At 36.5% G+C, this 17,120-nt stretch overlaps 1 protein-coding gene across 1 annotated transcript in view; it reads right to left on the reverse strand.

The window, feature by feature from the left end:
• Nucleotides 1-1,763: 1,763 nt before the first annotated feature.
• The window catches only part of NIPA2 (NIPA magnesium transporter 2), a 34,671-nt gene continuing 19,314 nt past the window's right edge, over nt 1,764-17,120 (reverse strand). Inside the window, exons 2-6 of the mRNA XM_020992894.2 lie at nt 9,570-9,797; nt 7,862-7,918; nt 5,387-5,477; nt 3,360-3,520; nt 1,764-2,508 (exon numbers count right to left, since the gene is read on the reverse strand). Coding sequence (XP_020848553.1) covers nt 1,877-2,508; nt 3,360-3,520; nt 5,387-5,477; nt 7,862-7,918; nt 9,570-9,708 — 1,080 coding nt within the window. The 5' untranslated portion in view covers nt 9,709-9,797 and the 3' untranslated portion in view covers nt 1,764-1,876. The remainder of the gene's footprint in view (nt 2,509-3,359; nt 3,521-5,386; nt 5,478-7,861; nt 7,919-9,569; nt 9,798-17,120) is intronic.

Consider the following 17,120-nt stretch of genomic DNA (forward strand, 5'->3'; position numbering starts at 1 on the left):
TTCTAACTCTTCAATTCTGAGGGGCTGTAATTTTTAAATGGCTATGTAAATTTAGGGGTTTTAACTTTAAATTTCACATTGGTATCATTTATAAATATTAAGTCAGGTAGTTTCTTTTGCTCTGCTGTTAACTTGGAACTGGGAAAAAAAGATCCCCAAATAAATAAATAAATAAAAGATTCCTAGAAACACTGTCATAGATATTGTGAACAGTGTTCATGAAGGCTCAAGTGATAGCAGTATTTATTCCTACATACACTTGATTAAACACTTATTAATCTAAATCTTGTAAAATTTACATGACAGAAGCAGTAATTCATTTTACTAAAACTTATTCTCTAAAGTTATCAATTTGGAAAAAAAGGTTCAACTCAAACTTTTTCCCCTTTTGTCTACTTTCAGGATTATCCAGCAAAATTATTATTTGTTTCAAAAAACGTGTTATAGATGATAATTACATATATTACATTAGAAAACAGAGAATTAAGTTCCAGGATCATATATCTGGTTATCAGGAAACTAGGCTGAGAATTTGTCTCTAAATTCCACAAACAATCTTAGGAAAAAGATGGTAATTAAATCAGTTCTGCCAATCTTTGGCTTCTGGAAAAGTAATTTCTTCTCTCAATTTGTTTCTCAAAAAGTATTTCAAAAATACATTTATGGCTTAGGGAAAAGAAGACTGGATACATTCTTGGCTTCCTCACTTAACCAGTAACTCTTTCCTCACGGATGGCATACTAACTGGCCTCACTCCATTGTTGTGAGTATCAAATGAACTAATATGAACTGCTACATGGAAATACAAGTTTACAAATGTATTTAAGTTTCTCCACCCTCTAGAAACTGAAATCCCATCCTCATTATATCCTGAACAACATTCAAGTTTCTAAGTGACTATGAGAATGAAACTGCCACACAAATCTCAATAGGTTAAGGGATTTCAGAAGTCCTTCCAGAGTAAAATAACTGGTACTACAATACAACATTAATAATATTACAAAATGAAAAATTATTGGTAATAACTCATATTCATATAATGCTTTAAGGTCAGCAAGGCACAAGGGAATGTTTTGCAAAGAACTGTTAAACTGCATTTTAAAGAAATTCCTCAAATTTGTACATTAAATATTTTCAAAGTAGTAACTGAATCATTCATAAATACCTAAATATTTTACAGGGACACTGTATTCACTTGACAACGCAAACAACATATCAGAAAATCACCCTTACAGTTGAGCCAAAAATTACTCTATTTCTTATCCATTTTACCTAACTTAAGATTCATTCAAAATACTTCAAAATTAAAGTAACTATATTTCTCATTTTCCATAATCTATTAATGTCAATTATAAACTAATTCATGACTCATCCAACATGAGTCATAACTGTGTAATCCACAGGATACTATATTGGAACATTTTGTTCTTCCACATACTGGAAGAAGATTAAGGAAATGTTAATGCATTGTCATTTGGTAAATGACAAGTGTTCATTTCAATCTTTATCAACAATGAAGAAATAAAGCATTTTACTTTTTATAATTAAAACTCTCAGTGCAATAAGCTGTTTCTTTTTTTTGATGAAAGATTTGAAATTTAAAATCATACAATTATACAGTGTTAACAGAACCCCAAACCAACCATATTTAGGTCATCTTAGTGAATTGTCTTATACTTCATATATAAGAAAAGTAAAGTCATTATTGTTCTTGTCCAAATTAGTGAAACCATCAAAAAAAAAAAGATTGTCTCTAGACAGCATTTAAAATGACAAGTTCTATTTTCAGACAAGCTCATTTTACAGCAAAAACCAAAACAAAAACAAAATCACACACACAATTACAGATTAAGTCTTTAAAAAATTCTATCTATTTTCAAAAAGTCATCAGATTTCCATTTCTTCTAGAGATGTTTTCACCAGTTTGTTGCTCACTTCCGCAGGCTAAGCTTTCTTCATTATTAAAGACTTCATACAAGTTGGACAGATTGCCATTCACTACTTTTTCATCTTTTCTAAAAGACACAGGCAGACTTGCTAAATTAAAATTGACATCTTTAAAGGCATGCAATAAAAAGATTCCCACAATGATTGTAAGGAAGCCACTCAAAGTGCCAATGATGTCATCAACAGGCATGTTTTGCCACTCTTTAAAAAGAATAGCTGAACAAGTTAAAACAGATGTAGTGAAGAATACATAATATATTGGAGTCACTATGGATGTATTAAATATATCCAGGGCCTTGTTTAAATAATTGATCTGTGTACTTACACAGAGTATAAGGCTTAGCAGTAGAATCCAGGACAGTGGGTGTCTCAGTACAGGCTTCCCTGCAAAAAGTTCTTTAATAGCAATTCCAAGGCCTTTAACACAAGACACGGAAAATGCTCCAATTACAGAGCAGATTGTTATGTAAACAAGAATGTTTGTTTGTCCATGGCGAGGTCCTACCACAAAAATTAATATCAAGGACACAATGACAATCAATGTTGCAAAGACCACAAAACCTGGAGGAGAGAAGAAGGGTAATATTTAGTTAAAAATGTTAAGGCTAAGAGAAACCTCTGGCATTTTGTAACATAGCCTAGGAAAAAAGGGGGCAGAACGACTTCAGACTACAGAACTGTAATTCAACTTATTTTACAGAGGAGGAAATTGAAGGTCTCCAAGATAAAGTGACTGCCCCTAGGTCACAAAGTTATCATGCAGCAGAGCTAGTCCACAACTCACGTCTCCTGCTCTCTGGCTAGTCTTCCCAATACACGATGCCAATTACTCTCAAGTGAAGAGTAAATTTCTACATCTGCTTTCAACCTAACTACAGTGGGGAAAATTTATTACATTTTTGTTAAAAGCAAAAAAAAATGTGTATCTCAATCTACGTTATAGTTGTGCTGCTAATCCAGTCTTATAAAGAGCAATTTGTGTAAAGGGAGTACTTTGTTTGCCTGCACTTTAAAACAAGAAATAGTTACAAAGCTCAAGTTCTTTGTATATTCCATTCTTCTAACATGATCTACTTCTGGGCCTGGAGAGCCCCTTCTATTCTGACACTCTCCAGAGTAATAAAATAAATACCAAAGAACAATAAAAAGAGAAAACAGCAAAGAGGGAGCAATTAAATACACAAATGTTAAATATAAACAGCTTCACAAAAACGACATAAAAATATAAATTAGTTAATTTTGTGCTCAAAGGACATTATTTCTGAGATATCTAGGAGCACAGGAGGCAACTGTCATAGCAAGTAGCAACAGGAGAAATCATACGGAATTTGCCCAAAAGGTAAAGCCCAAATCTGAAATGGATAACTTGAAAAATAATGCCAAAAGGAGACTTTACATGATCTTTTTCTTACCTGGATCACCCAGCTTATGAGACATCTCATTTAAGGTCTCTATCTCCTCCTCTTTTGGAGCATGAATTACCATAACAGTAGACCCTAAAATACTTAATAAACATCCAATTTTTCCATGAAGATTAAGTCTTTCATTTAGAAAGTATGACGAAAGAATGGCACTATAAAGAAAAAAAAATCCCAGATATTAAAAATAATTAGTTTATTGTTGAGGGCCAATCTTAAGAGTCTGATAAGGGTTTAAAATTCAAGGCAGAGTTTGACCTCTGCCCAGGCTTTTACCCGAAAGAGCTCAATGATTAAGAGGTACGGCTCTCCAATCCCTTCCTGATTAGGAGGTTCCTGAGACATTCCTTCTCACTCTTTGAACCTTAGATTTACACATTCACTCCTCTATGCAGGTGGTGCCAAGGCGCCTGGGAAAACCTTGGAATTTACAACCCAATCTAGGAACCCTGATATCAAGGAAATTTATGTTGTCACGTCCTCAGCAGATGTTCTGGGGAGTATGTCACGGGGAGGACTCTTTGAAGTTAGGCTAGATTTTCTCTATATATCCTGTACCCTCAGATGAATAAACTCAAGTTTATTTCACGCCTCTCCGTTCAGTGTACAATCTGGTTGCGGGCAACAGTTTATCTTTTCTCTTTCTAGCTTTATAGCATATGTGAAACAAATACCCATTCAAACAGTGGGGGAGAAAAGTCTGAGAGCTAATAAAAAATAATGAATGACCACACCATAATTTTAGATCTCATTCCAAACAAAATGCTACTTGTCAAGAATAATATTTCCAGAGAATTATTTAACTTTGTGAAAAGTAAAAATGCTTGTTGAACTGAATTAAATGAATAATCTGGTACAAGTCTTATAATTTTGTGATTATAGAATCTATAAATCACCAACTACTGATTTCCACTGGGCCCTTACAATGATTTCTGCTTATACTAAGACGTTTAACTTTTTTTTTTAAAGGCAACTGGGGTTAAGTGACTTGCCCAAGGTTACACAGCTAGTAAGTGTCAAGTGTTTAATCTGAGGCCGCATTTGAACTCAGGTCCTCCTGACTTCAGGGCTGGTGCTCTATCCACTGTGCCACCTAGCTGCCCCCAAAATATTTTGTGTGTGTGTGTGTGTGTGTGTATGTGTGTGTGTGACAGAGAGAGAGAGAGAGAATGTGTGTGTGTGTTTGCTATGCAATGGGAGTTAAGTGATTTGTCCAGAGTCACACCACTGGTAAGTATTATGTGTCTGAGGTGGGATTTGAACTCGGGTCCTCCTAACTATAGGGCCAGTGCTCTATCCACTGCGCCATCTAGCTGCCCCTAGACTTTTAACTTAACATTAGTGATCTAACAGTAACAACCAAAGCCCACTTGTTACTTAACAAATAAAAGATTCATAAACAAAACCAGGTAATAATAAAATTGAGCCTGAAAATACTATTACAAATTTTACATGTGAAATTTCTGTTCTTAGGCTGACTTCAAAAAACCTGGAAAGATTTGTATGGTCTGATCTGATGCTGAGTGAAGTGAGCAGAACCAAGAAACGTCATACACAATAACAGCCATGTTGTGCGATGGCTAATATTGATAAACTTAACCCTTCCCAGCAATACAAGGATCTAAGATATCTCCAAAGGCCTCGTGATGGAAAATGCTATCCACACCCAAAGAAAGAACTATGGAGTTTGAATGAAGATCGAAACATACTATTTGCTATTTTTTCTTCTTCTTCTGTTGAGTTTTGTTTCCTCTTTCTGGTGGTTCCTCCTATTGGTTCTAATTCTTAATTACAAGATCACCAATGTGAAAATATGTTTAATAGAAAGGTATATGTATAACCTCTATCACACTGTGGGACATCTTGGGGAGGGTGGTGGGGAGGAAGGGGGAGAAAAATTTTAAACTCAAAAGCATATGGAAGTGATTATTCATAAATCAAAATAACAAAAAATTTAAAAAATGAAAAGAGGGGAAAAAAAGGAAATTTCTGTTCTTACCAAGTAAAAAGATTTTTCTTACCTCACAAGAACACTAAGAGCTCCTAATGGCGTCACTAACGTGGCTGGTGCAAATGCATAAGCAGCAAAGTTGGCCACTTCACCAGCTCCCACTGTGGGTTGAATTTAAAAAAAAGTGTCAATTTCACTGTTATAGATCAAAATTGTGAATTTTTAAAAAATCTTATATTAATATGTGGTATAAATACAAGTTACAACTTAAGCTTTATGCAATATTATGTATGGATTATTTTATTTGCTCACGTATTCTGATTACCTTTCTGGTTTAATTTTTGGGAGTTCTTATTACCTTGTTAAAGAAAATTTTCTGGAATAATACAACAAACCACTAGAAAAAGCTATATAAAACCAAAGGGCTTAACTGAAATAATACAGAGAGCATGTAAAGTTAATGCCTAAATTTAGGGTGCAAAAAGTAATAATAAGACACTTTAACTATAGAGGTCCTACAGTGAAACAAATACAAATAGTGCAGATCAGCTAAGGCACAATAAACTTTTTTTAAACACAGCAAATGAAATGAAAGAGAATCCTACTAGTCATAATCAGAGGGCAACAGTATATAATAGTGGTGTCAAAACTAAAATAAAACTGGATAAAACAGACCATATATTTACTTTAAAAAGCTACAAATTAACATTATCTCTGTTGTATTTTTATTTATTTTGTTAAATAATTCCCAGGAAGTTTCAGTCCAGTAAGTCTGACACATCTGTGGCATAGTGTAATATACTCAACTTGATTTTTTTTTTAAATGAAGAAGCTTAAATAAAGCAGCTAGTTTTCACATTTTAATGTTTTATATCATAATTTATTGTCTCTGTATTGGGTGTTTTTTATTATATTTTAATTTGGGGGGAGGGGTAAAGTAGAAGGGAAAAGTAAACAATATAGTATATTATATATATAGTATATATACTATATAAATACATAATATAATATAGTAAATAAAGTTAACAACGAAAAGTATAATCTGAAGGAAGGAGAATCTGTTTCCACCCTGGCCAAATGATTGCTGCAAAGACAAAAGGCATTAATAAAATGTATTTCAAGGTTTCTTTTGGTTCCAACTTGGGGCAATAAAAAATTACAGAATGCTCAGAGCTGAATAAAATATTTGACTTTCAAATACAAGACTCAAGTGGAACATGAAGAGGTAAACAGGAAAGAAAAATCATAAGAGACTTATTAAGGTTGAACTGTTTACATTCTGCATGGAAAGATGATATTTGTTAACTTATGAGTCCTTTGTCAGTATTAGGGTAGTGGGAGGGAAAAAAATTATATGTAGATAGATAGATAGACAGATACATACACAGATACATAGATAGGGGGCACAGGGTGAGTTGAAGATGAAGGGGTGATACCTGGTAAATAAAATTAAGGGGTGAGCAAGAATTATACTGGGAGAAGGAGAAAGGGAAAGCAGAATGGGGTAAATTATCTCACATGAAACAGACAAGAAAAGGCTTTTACAGTGGAGGGGAAATGGGGGGGTGAGAGGGAAATGAGTGAATCTTATTGTCACAGGATTTGGCTTAAGGAGGGAATAACATACACAATGGGGTATGGAAACCTATCTTACCCTACAGGAAAATAAGGCGGGAAGGGGACAAGAGAGCAGGGAGTTGACAGAGGGAAGGGCAGATGGGAGTAGGGGATAATCAGAAGCAAACACGTCTGAGGAGGAACAGGGACAAAAGAGAGAATAGAATAAATGGGGTGTAGGATAGGATGAAGGGAAATATACTTAGTTTTTCAATGACAGTGGGTGGGGAGGGAGGAAGGGAGAAAATTTGTAACCCAAAGTTTTAAAAACACATGTTAAAAAAAATTGTTTATAAAATAAAACTCAAAAGCTAAAAAAAAAATATTTACAGAATGCTAACAATTTAAGTGCCAAATGTCTTCAGCATTCAGAATCACCATTCTTTTGAATTCCCCTTAAAAATAATTAAAAACATGCCTGAAAACTATAAACAACTTCAATTTGTGATAAAGAATTACAGGAGAAAAGATTTCTTTTTTTAATTTCTTCTTTAAAATATCCTAATGAAATTCAAATTATTTTTTTGTTTTCAGAATATAATAAACAATAAGCACTGGATGGTTCAGAAAAATATACCACCACTTAAAATAAATGGCAGAATATTTTTGTGAGCCATCCAATGCTGCTGCTGCTAATATTTTAACAACAAATGACAATGCTAGCTATCAAGTTTTCAAAGTTCTCAAAGAACACCTGTCATACTGAGGGAGGAGAAGGATGTTAACAACAATAATTTGCTTGATACAGATGGGTAAAATAACAATCTAACAGTTATCTTAAAACTTTTAATTCTGGAATAAAATAGGATAGATTAAATTTTTTTACATAAAACTGCTTTCACATCTGTGCTAATAATCCAGGGGTGGTGTAAAAAAACATTTGAATACAGAAATGTAATATTTCCTGGTCATTTTATTTAATACATACTTGAAAGAAGTCCAGCCCACCATAACCACTCTTTAAGATATGCATGGCCACCTTGACCTGGAAACGAAGAAAAAGTATTTTTTAGAACTTTGGAAGATCATCAGACTCTAAACATTCTAACCACAATCAATAAGGATATGTAAAAATATAAGGGGAATACGTGGGAAAGTGTTCAAAAACTAAGGAGAATCGTATCTTCAAAATATTTTCACAAACATGCAAAAAAACTGTCAAATTTATAGGGCAAACATACGTATAAGAGTGAAATATTAAAAAAGAATAAATGAAGGTGTATAGTAATGTTTATCACAATGGATTAAAGTATGCCTCTAAAACGATGTTTCCCAGAAAAGGGAAATATAAATATTCACTGGAAAAAGCCTATATTAAATGTATTCATCATGAAAGCTTTTTAAAAGACTTCTCTCAATTCAAATAAAAATCATTTATTCACTTTTATCATCACAATTCTCTTCATCTTTGGCAGTTTTGTTCTTTTCTCCTATTTTTCCACAAGATCTCTCTCACCTTTGCTACCACTTAGAGAATAAGATTATAGATCAAGTTTTATACAACCCAAATCCATAAGGAAATTTGACAGACTAACAGAATTTGAAAACTGGAAGGAAAAATCACTGACCACGGAATCCAATCAACACTTACCCAAAAGAATTCCCCATACTGGTCTCTATTTGAAGGCCTTCAAGAAGGTAGAGCCCAGCACCTCTTGAGGCAGCCTGTTCCACTTCTGGACAATTCTACTTGTTTGGAAGTTTTTCCTGAAATTAAACCTAAAGTGGCCCCTTGCAACTTCTACCAACTCTCAAACGCATCACCATTCCTGGGTGCCCACCACCACACACTGTCCAATTTATCAATATCATTCCTACACAGTAGTATCCAAAACGAAATACAATATTCCAGTGAGGGCAGAGTTCAGGAGAGCTATCAATTCCTTATTCTTGGAACTATGACTCTTTTAATGAAGTCAAATTTGCATTAGCTCTTTTGGCCACTACATTATATTGCTGACTCACTGATCTGGCAGTCCACTAATACCCCCCAGATCTTTTTCCCTGCCCTGCTCCTCCTGAAAAGGAAGAAAAACTGAAAATTTTATATTCCAGTATAAGACTCTCCATTTTTCCTTAATGCATTTCATCTTATTAGACTCAACCAGTTCAACAGCTTATCAATATTTTTTGGATTCTGACTTAACTATCCCACCCAAATCATCTGCAAATGTGATAAACAAACCACCTATGCCTTTATTCAAGCCACTGATTTAAAAAACTAACTAGCACAGAATCAAACACCCTGGAGTAGTCAACCACTTACCATGTTATTTGGCTACATCTACCTACCCTCCCACCTACCTACAAACAGTATATTATCCTTGTACTCTTCTCTTGGTCTTATGTACTTAGGAACAGCACAATTTACAGAGAAGGGAAAGTGAAGAAATCAAGCAAGCAGCTGCAAGAAGGGATAACATTTTTGTCCTTGAGGAGAACACTTTTTTTTTTGGGGGGGGGGAATCTGTTTTATTACAAAGCTGATTCCTCTTATTCTGTTAGCAATACAGAACTCTATTCCAAATTGGGGGAAGGAAGGAGAGCAAACTAAATATAAATAGCCTATGAACCTACAAAATAATTTTACTGAAAATGAATCTTTATAGAAAAAATAAAAGACACATGTAACCTACCTGCTCTCATGGAGCCTTTTCTGGCTAGCCTTAAGAGACCCTTCTTTTTTAAAATGAAGCTTCCTCCAATGAATATGCTGGAGCTCATAGCCAATCCCAGACCAATATAAAAGTCATATTTTCCACGATCCTGGCTCATCTCGTTAACTGATGGTGGTCAAGTGAGTCACATTGATCACAGAACAGAGAAACTGCTGGAGTAGAGGCCAGGTGACACAATCTTCAATTCTAAACACAAAAACAGAAAAAAAAAATTTAAACAAATTATTACAAACCTAGCCAAACCAAAAATATGACACTTCAAAAATATTCAACAATAAAAATTCTATACCCCCTCTTTTATCCTAAAGGAAAGGTCTTTTTTCTAGAGACTACAGCTTCCTATCTCACCCAGGCTAGAACTGAAATTGCCACCTACAGGCTTAGCCCAGTAATGATCAGCACAGGAACAACAGATCAACTCAGTTTTTCTCACCTAGGCCAGCTTGCTTCTCCTTAGGCAGCCACAGCTTAATGGGCCCCTTTTCCTGGGAGCTCACCCATACTGGTGCCAAACCTAGTACAGATAACCAATTGGTTTTAGTCCACTGCAGCTCTGAACTCCTGAGTTTAAAAGACTCCCAGACTCAGAGATTATAGGCAAAAGCCACCATGCTCCATTTTTCTTCATTTTTATAACATTATGTCTGCTTTTAATGAGAAAAATGAAAGCAAACTCATTACAAATGGAAATTTAGCCTACAAAAAAAGGAATTTAATGAGTATCTCAGCAATAGTTAAAGTTTTTGTGAGTAATATTTAACTAATGCTATTTATTAGAATACAATGTTAAATACTGATGATAAATGCTCTGCAAACTTGGGGAATGGGCGATGACTCAAAACAGAAATGGAAATAAAAGTATTAATGCTATTACTCAAGGATTCACAGAAAGCCAGCTAATTAATATTCCAGTACTGATACTGAATAGCAATGAAATATGAAGTGGCAGAGTGGTCTCAGAGAAGCACAGTCAAAGTTGGTTGGCTGGTTGCTGTCCTTCATTCTCGAAGAGGACCAAAATGACATCACTGTGCTAGAGTCAAGTCACAATGTGTCCAACTGTGGCTGATCAGACCAATACGAGCTCAGAAGTCTCTACCACAGGTCAGGCACAAACAGTGCACGTGAACATTTGGGGTAGACTCTCTAAATTTGTGCATCCTGTATTTCCTCTGAGCTGCTTTACTTTGCTTTGCTCATAGGGTACAGTACCTTTTCTGATATGGGCATGCCATCCTGAGTGGTCCTGTGCCAGTGTCTGCCATGTCACACAACTGGATAAATTCACTCACCTTGGTAGTGTACTTTCCAGGGATGTACACATCGATAATGATGTTGACACACAGAGCTAGCTCAGTGTTTGGGAGGCTCCAAAAGAAGGCATGGGAAAGAAAAGGTATTAAACTGACTACCAAACTGAAGGTCCACAGAGCCACTGGGCTGACCTCATTGTTGTATGCCTATGAATCCTGGACAGAATACTAGCACCATGCCAGGAAACTGAATCGCTTCCATCTGAATTGTCTTGGGAAGATTCTGAAGATCACCTGGCAGGATAAGATTCCAGACACCGAGGGCCTTCCTTAAAAATAAACTGTCAAGCATTCAAACTCTGCTTCAGAGAGTACAATTATGATGGGCTGGCCACATTGTTCGAATGCAAAACATGCACTTTCCAAAAACACTATTTTATGGAGAACTTACACAAGGCAAGTGTTCACATGGTGGTCAGAAGAATCGATACAAGGACACTCTCAAAGTCTCTCTTAAGATAATCAAAGTAAAAAGACAAAAAAGCAGAAGGGACAACAAAGAGGAAAATGAGGCCCACAGCAAGAAAGTGACTTGTGCAAGGTCACAGAAGTCTGATAGAATCTCTGTGTCTGGGACAATGATACAATCAGGTGTAGGAGAGCTTTCAGATATGGTGCCAAACTGCAGTTCCTCATGTTCCAGCATTGGGGCAATTTTAAGAGAAAACATTCAAAAAAGCCCAGAACATTCTACAATTAATGATGCATATGGAATAACAAACTCTTCTTTTGTGGAATTAATAAATCCACAGTCATACTTCAGTATAAAAAACTTTATCCAGACTGCTTTTCTACTGCCTTGAATAATTCACAAAGAGGAAAGGTAGTGTTAAGATAGCTTGGTACAATGGAAAGAGCACTGGTTTTATCAAGAACCTGTTCAAACCCCAGCTTGCCACCAAATGATCACAGGCAAGTCCCATAACCTCTCAGGACCTCAGTTTTTCTCAGCTGTAAAATAAGAATACTGAGCTAAATGACCTCTTAAGTCCCCTTCTAGCTCAATGGACAGCACCAGCAACGAACACCAAAAGGAAAGAGGTAGAGAGAATAAGAGGGTAAGACTTCAGCATGTCTACAGGTTACTTATAGTTGTGCTAGAAAAACTACAAGAGAGTGGGAATGGAGGAAGACAAACAGGTTTGTGGAAAGTTCAGTTTTCCTTTTTATTCCCTTATGGGGCACATAGCTTACTGTAATTGCCATCCAGCTTTCTGATAATTCTTGAGGCTTTTAGTTTCAATTTATATCTCTGTCCCTATTCCAGAAGCACTTGGAGACCACCACACATCTCCTCTAATCTTTATTGGTTCATCAGCTGACCCTCTCTTCTACTGTTTCCTTCTGGCTGTGATAATCAAGCCCATTCACTTTCTCTAACTCTTATCATTTTTTGTTCATGGTACTACTACAATTAAAAGAAATAAATTGGTAGAAATGAACAGCAATTCACAATTTTTTTTACAGTGATTTTTTTTGTTTTTACAAGCATAGTAAGAAAGGCTTTATTATTTTCGATAACAAGTATGCAAAAACAAGTATGTTTAAAGAAAAAAAACCAGCACTCTGGTTATGTACAAAATAATGAAAATCCTTTCCAAGTAGCAGATGCATCCCAGAAAACCATTTAATACTCTAGGACACTTCTACCTTCTCCACAAACCAAACCCCCTATTGTAAATAGCCTGGCATTTGGTGAAGGGTAAATTGTATTAATCTGTTGTTCAGTCATGTCTGATTCTTTGTGGCACCATTTGGGGTTTTCATGGCAAAGATACTGGAGTGGTTTGCCATTTTCTTCTCCCCCTCATTTTACAGATGAAGAACTGAGGCAAACAGGGTTGACTTGCCCAAGGTCACACAGCTAGTAAGTATCTGAACTACATTTGAACTCTGGAAGATGAGTTACTCACAGTTTTAAAAACACATTTTTTTTAAAAAATGCCTTCACCTTCACTTTATCCACTGTGCTATCTAACTGCCTCTGGAGTGAGAATATCTGAGTCCAAATCCCAGATCTTTCACTACACAGTGATTTCTACACACTGGATAGCTACATAGTACTGAGTCCTATTTTTCCCACTTTGCACTATTTTACATAAGCTTTTACATATTCTGAGTAGTCTTCATATCTGTCAATCTTTATAACAAAATTACCATTATATTTAATATCAACATGCTACATGTTTCTTAGTTATTCCCTAGGTATTAGGCATTTGGGTTATTGCCAATTTTTAAATATGGCACAGGCTTAAAGTTCTCTGAATAGAGAAGCCTTTCCCCCTCTTCTTTATTTCTTTTTTTTTTCTTTAAGGCAATTGGGGTTAAATGATGTGTCCAGGGTCACACAGCTAGTAAGTGTCAAGTGTTTGGGTCTGAGTTCGGATTCGAACTCAGGTCCTCCTGACTTCAGGGCCAGCGCTCTATCCACTGCACCACCTAGCTGCTCCCCCCCCTCTTTATTTCAATAGGTCATACTTGGCAGGGTGGGGTTTAATATCAACCCTTGAGCACACCATCAAACTGAACTACTGAAAAATGGCACCAAAATGTATTGCCATCAGCAAGGTGTAAACGTACCTGTTTTTCCCAAAGTTGCAAAGTTGTCTTATTTTATATGTGTGTGTCTGTGTGTGTGTGTATGAGTATGATAATTTAATTGGTGTGAGTTACCTCCCAGTTATAATTTTTATTTATTAGTGAAATTGAACCTTTTTCCAAATGTTCTGGCCAGTAGATATTAATACTATCCATATAAACTTGATATTTATCCCTTGTAAATCTTGAAATCTTTCATGAGTATCAAAAGTTTCCTCATGGTTTCTTTTTATTTTAGTTTTACTGCTATTCACTGGAATGACATATACCAACCACTAGTTTCTCAATGTCGATATTACTACTATTTACTCATAAGAGCAGTGGAACTGTTTGCCCTCATATGCCTTTCACCTAATGTCATGTTTCCTGAGACCCAGTAAATAACAGCAGGCAGGTTTCATCTGTACTTTCATAGGCAGGATGTGTGCTCTGTACATCTGTGACAAATACGCTATTGCACTTTATTATATATTTTATGGTTTTCAAAACTATTTAAAACCGGACATCAGTGGGCTTAAGAAAAGAGTTAGACGGGGGAGGCGGAGCCAAGATGGCAGAATGAAAGCAGTGACTTGCTTGAGCTCTCCCCCAAACCCTTCCAAATACCCATAAAAAAATGGCTCTAAACAAATTCTAAAGCTGCAGGACCCACAAAAAGAGTAAAACAAATTTCCAGCCCAAGACAGCCTGGAAGGTTGATCAGAAAGGCACATCACGCCGGACGCGGAGAGGAGCTCAATTCGGCATGGGCGCGCAGGCCTCAGAGGAATGAACCACAGGCAGCTGTGGCAGTTTCCAGACTCCTCAATCCACAAATGCCAAAGACAACTGAGAAGGTCAGTGGGAAAAGTCTGTTTTTTCGGTGAGCAAAGAGCTAGGTCAGAGCCAGTTCCAGAGCCAGGGCTATGGCTATGTCCTGAGCCTCCAGCCCACAGAGTGAGGGGCAATCCAGTGGCTGATCAGAGGGGGATTGTAGGGATCTCTTTGCCAGTCCTGAGGCAGGAATATCTTGCTTGGCACGTGCTTGTATCTGGGTCACAGTTCTGGGTGGGGGTCCTTGGGTGAGGAGGAGCGCTGGCGTGGTGGAGCTTTTAGTGGTGGTGGAGAGGAAACCCTCCTCACAGTTCAAAGAAAAAAAAGACTGCTTGTGGCTGGTCACTCAAATACCAGCGCACAGGCCAGGAAAAGAGTAAACACCTCGCCCCTTTATTATACCACCTCGGAAAAACTAAAAATTTACAGGTCCCTACAAGTATCTCTGAAAACAGCTATATAAACCCCTGAAGCTTGGGATAATACATTCTCCACATTGGAAGCAGACTCTTACCTTCACAGAGAGTTTAAAACTCAGGTAACTGACCAGGATCACGATCAAGCAGTGCAAAAAGAGTCAAACAATATTATCTTACTTTGGTGACAAAGAGGATCAAAATATACAATCAGAAGAAGACAACAAAGTCAGAGTTCCCACATCCAAAGCCTCCAAGAAAAATATGAATCAGTCCCCAGGCCTTGGAAGAGCTCAGAAGGGATTTTGAGAAGCAAGTAAGAGAAGTAGAGGAAAAACTGGGGAGAGAAATGAGAGTCATGCAAGAAAATCATGAAAAACAAGTCAACAGCTTGCTAAAGGAGACCCAAAAAAATACTGAAGAAAATAACACCTTAAAAAACAGCCTAACCCAAATGGCGAAAGAGGTCCAAAAAGCCAATGAGGAGAAAAATGCCCTAAAAAGAAAAATTGGCCAAATGGAAAAGGAAGTCCAAAAGATTACTGAAGAAAATACTTCCTTAAAAATTAGAATGCAGCAATTGCAAGACAGTGACTTTATGAGAAATCAAGACACTGTAAAACAAATCCAAAAGAATAAAAAATTAGAAAACAATGTGAAATATCTCATTGGAAAAACAACTGACCTGGAAAATAGATCCAGGAGAGAGAATTTAAAAATTATTGGACTATCTGAAAGCCATGATCAAAAAAAGAGCCTAGACATCATCTTTCAAGAAATTATCAAGGAAAACTGCCTTGATATTTTAGAACCAGAGGGCAAAATAGAAATTGAAAGAATCCACAGATCTCCTCCTGAAAGAGGTCCCCAAAGGAAAACTCCTAGGAATATTGTAGCCAAATTCCAGAGTTCCCAGGTCAAGGAGAAAATATTACAAGCCCAAAAGAAACAATTCAAGTATGTGGAAACACAATCAGGATAACACAAGATTTAGCAGCTTCTACATTAAGGACCACAGGGCATGGAATATAATATTCTGGAGGGCAAAGGAGATAGGATTACAACCAAGAATCACCTACCCAGCAAAACTGATATAATCCTTCAGGGGAAAAAATAGTCATTCAGTGAAATAGAGGACTTTCAAGCATTCTTGATGAAAAGATCAGAGCTAAAAAAATCTGACTTTCAAATACAGGGCTCCAGTGGAACATGAAGAGGTAAGCAGGAAAGAGAAATCATAAGAGACTTATTAAGACTGAACTGTTTATATTCCTGCATGGAAAGATGATATTTATAACTCATGAGAACTTTGTCAGTATTAGCGTAGTGGGAGGGGAAAAATTATATGTATGTATGTATGTACGTATGTATGTATGTATGTATAGATAGAGGGCACAGGGTGAGTTGAAGATGAAGCGGTGATATCTGGAGAATAAAATTAAGGGGTGAGAGAGGATTATACTAGGTGAAGGAGAAAGGCAAAGGTAGAATGGAGTACATTATCTCACACAAAACGGACAAGAAAAGGTTCTTACAGTGGAGGGGAAACAGGGGAAGGTGAGAGGAAATGAGGGAATATTATTCTCATAGGATTTGGCTTAAGGAGGGAATAACATACACACTCAATTGGGTATGAAACTGTCTTACCCTACAGGAAAATAGGGGGAGAAGGGGACAAGAGAGCAGGGGGATGATAGAGAGGAGGGCAGATTGGGAAAGGGGTAATCAGAAGGAAGTACTTCTGAGGAGGGACAGGGTCAAAAGAAAGAATAGAATAAATGGGGGGCAGGATAGGATTAAGGGAAATAGAGTTAGTTTTTCACAACATGTCTATTATGGAAGTGTTTTGCATAACTGCACATGTACAACCTATATTGAGTTGCTTGCCTTTTCAATGAGGGTGGGTGGGGTGGGAGGAAGGGAGAAAATTTGGAACCCAAAGTTTTAAAAACACGTTTAAAAAAAAATATTTTCACATGCAACTGGGAAATAAGAAATACAGGAAATGAGGTACAGAAATCTATCCTGCCCTACAGGAAAATAGAAGGGAAGGATAAGAGAAGGGGGAGAGATAGAAGAGAGGACAGACTAGGGAAGGGTATTCAGAATGCATGCCATCTTGGAGTGGGGGGAGAGGCAAGGGGTGAAAATTTGGAATTCAAAATCTTATGGAAGTAACTGTTGAAAACTAAAAATAAATAAATTTATATTTTAAAAAAAAAGAAAGAAAAAGAAAAGAACAGACCACTAATGCATTGTTGGTGGAGTTGTGAAATGATCCAACCATTTTGGAGAACAATCTGGAACTATGTCCAAAGGGTTATAAAAAGTGCATCCCCTTTGACCCAGCAATACCACTTTCTAGGGCT

Source organism: Phascolarctos cinereus, unplaced genomic scaffold (genome assembly GCF_003287225.1).
Source record: "Phascolarctos cinereus isolate Bilbo 61053 unplaced genomic scaffold, phaCin_HiC Scaffold_726;HRSCAF=1367, whole genome shotgun sequence".
NCBI classification, from domain to species: domain Eukaryota; kingdom Metazoa; phylum Chordata; class Mammalia; order Diprotodontia; family Phascolarctidae; genus Phascolarctos; species Phascolarctos cinereus.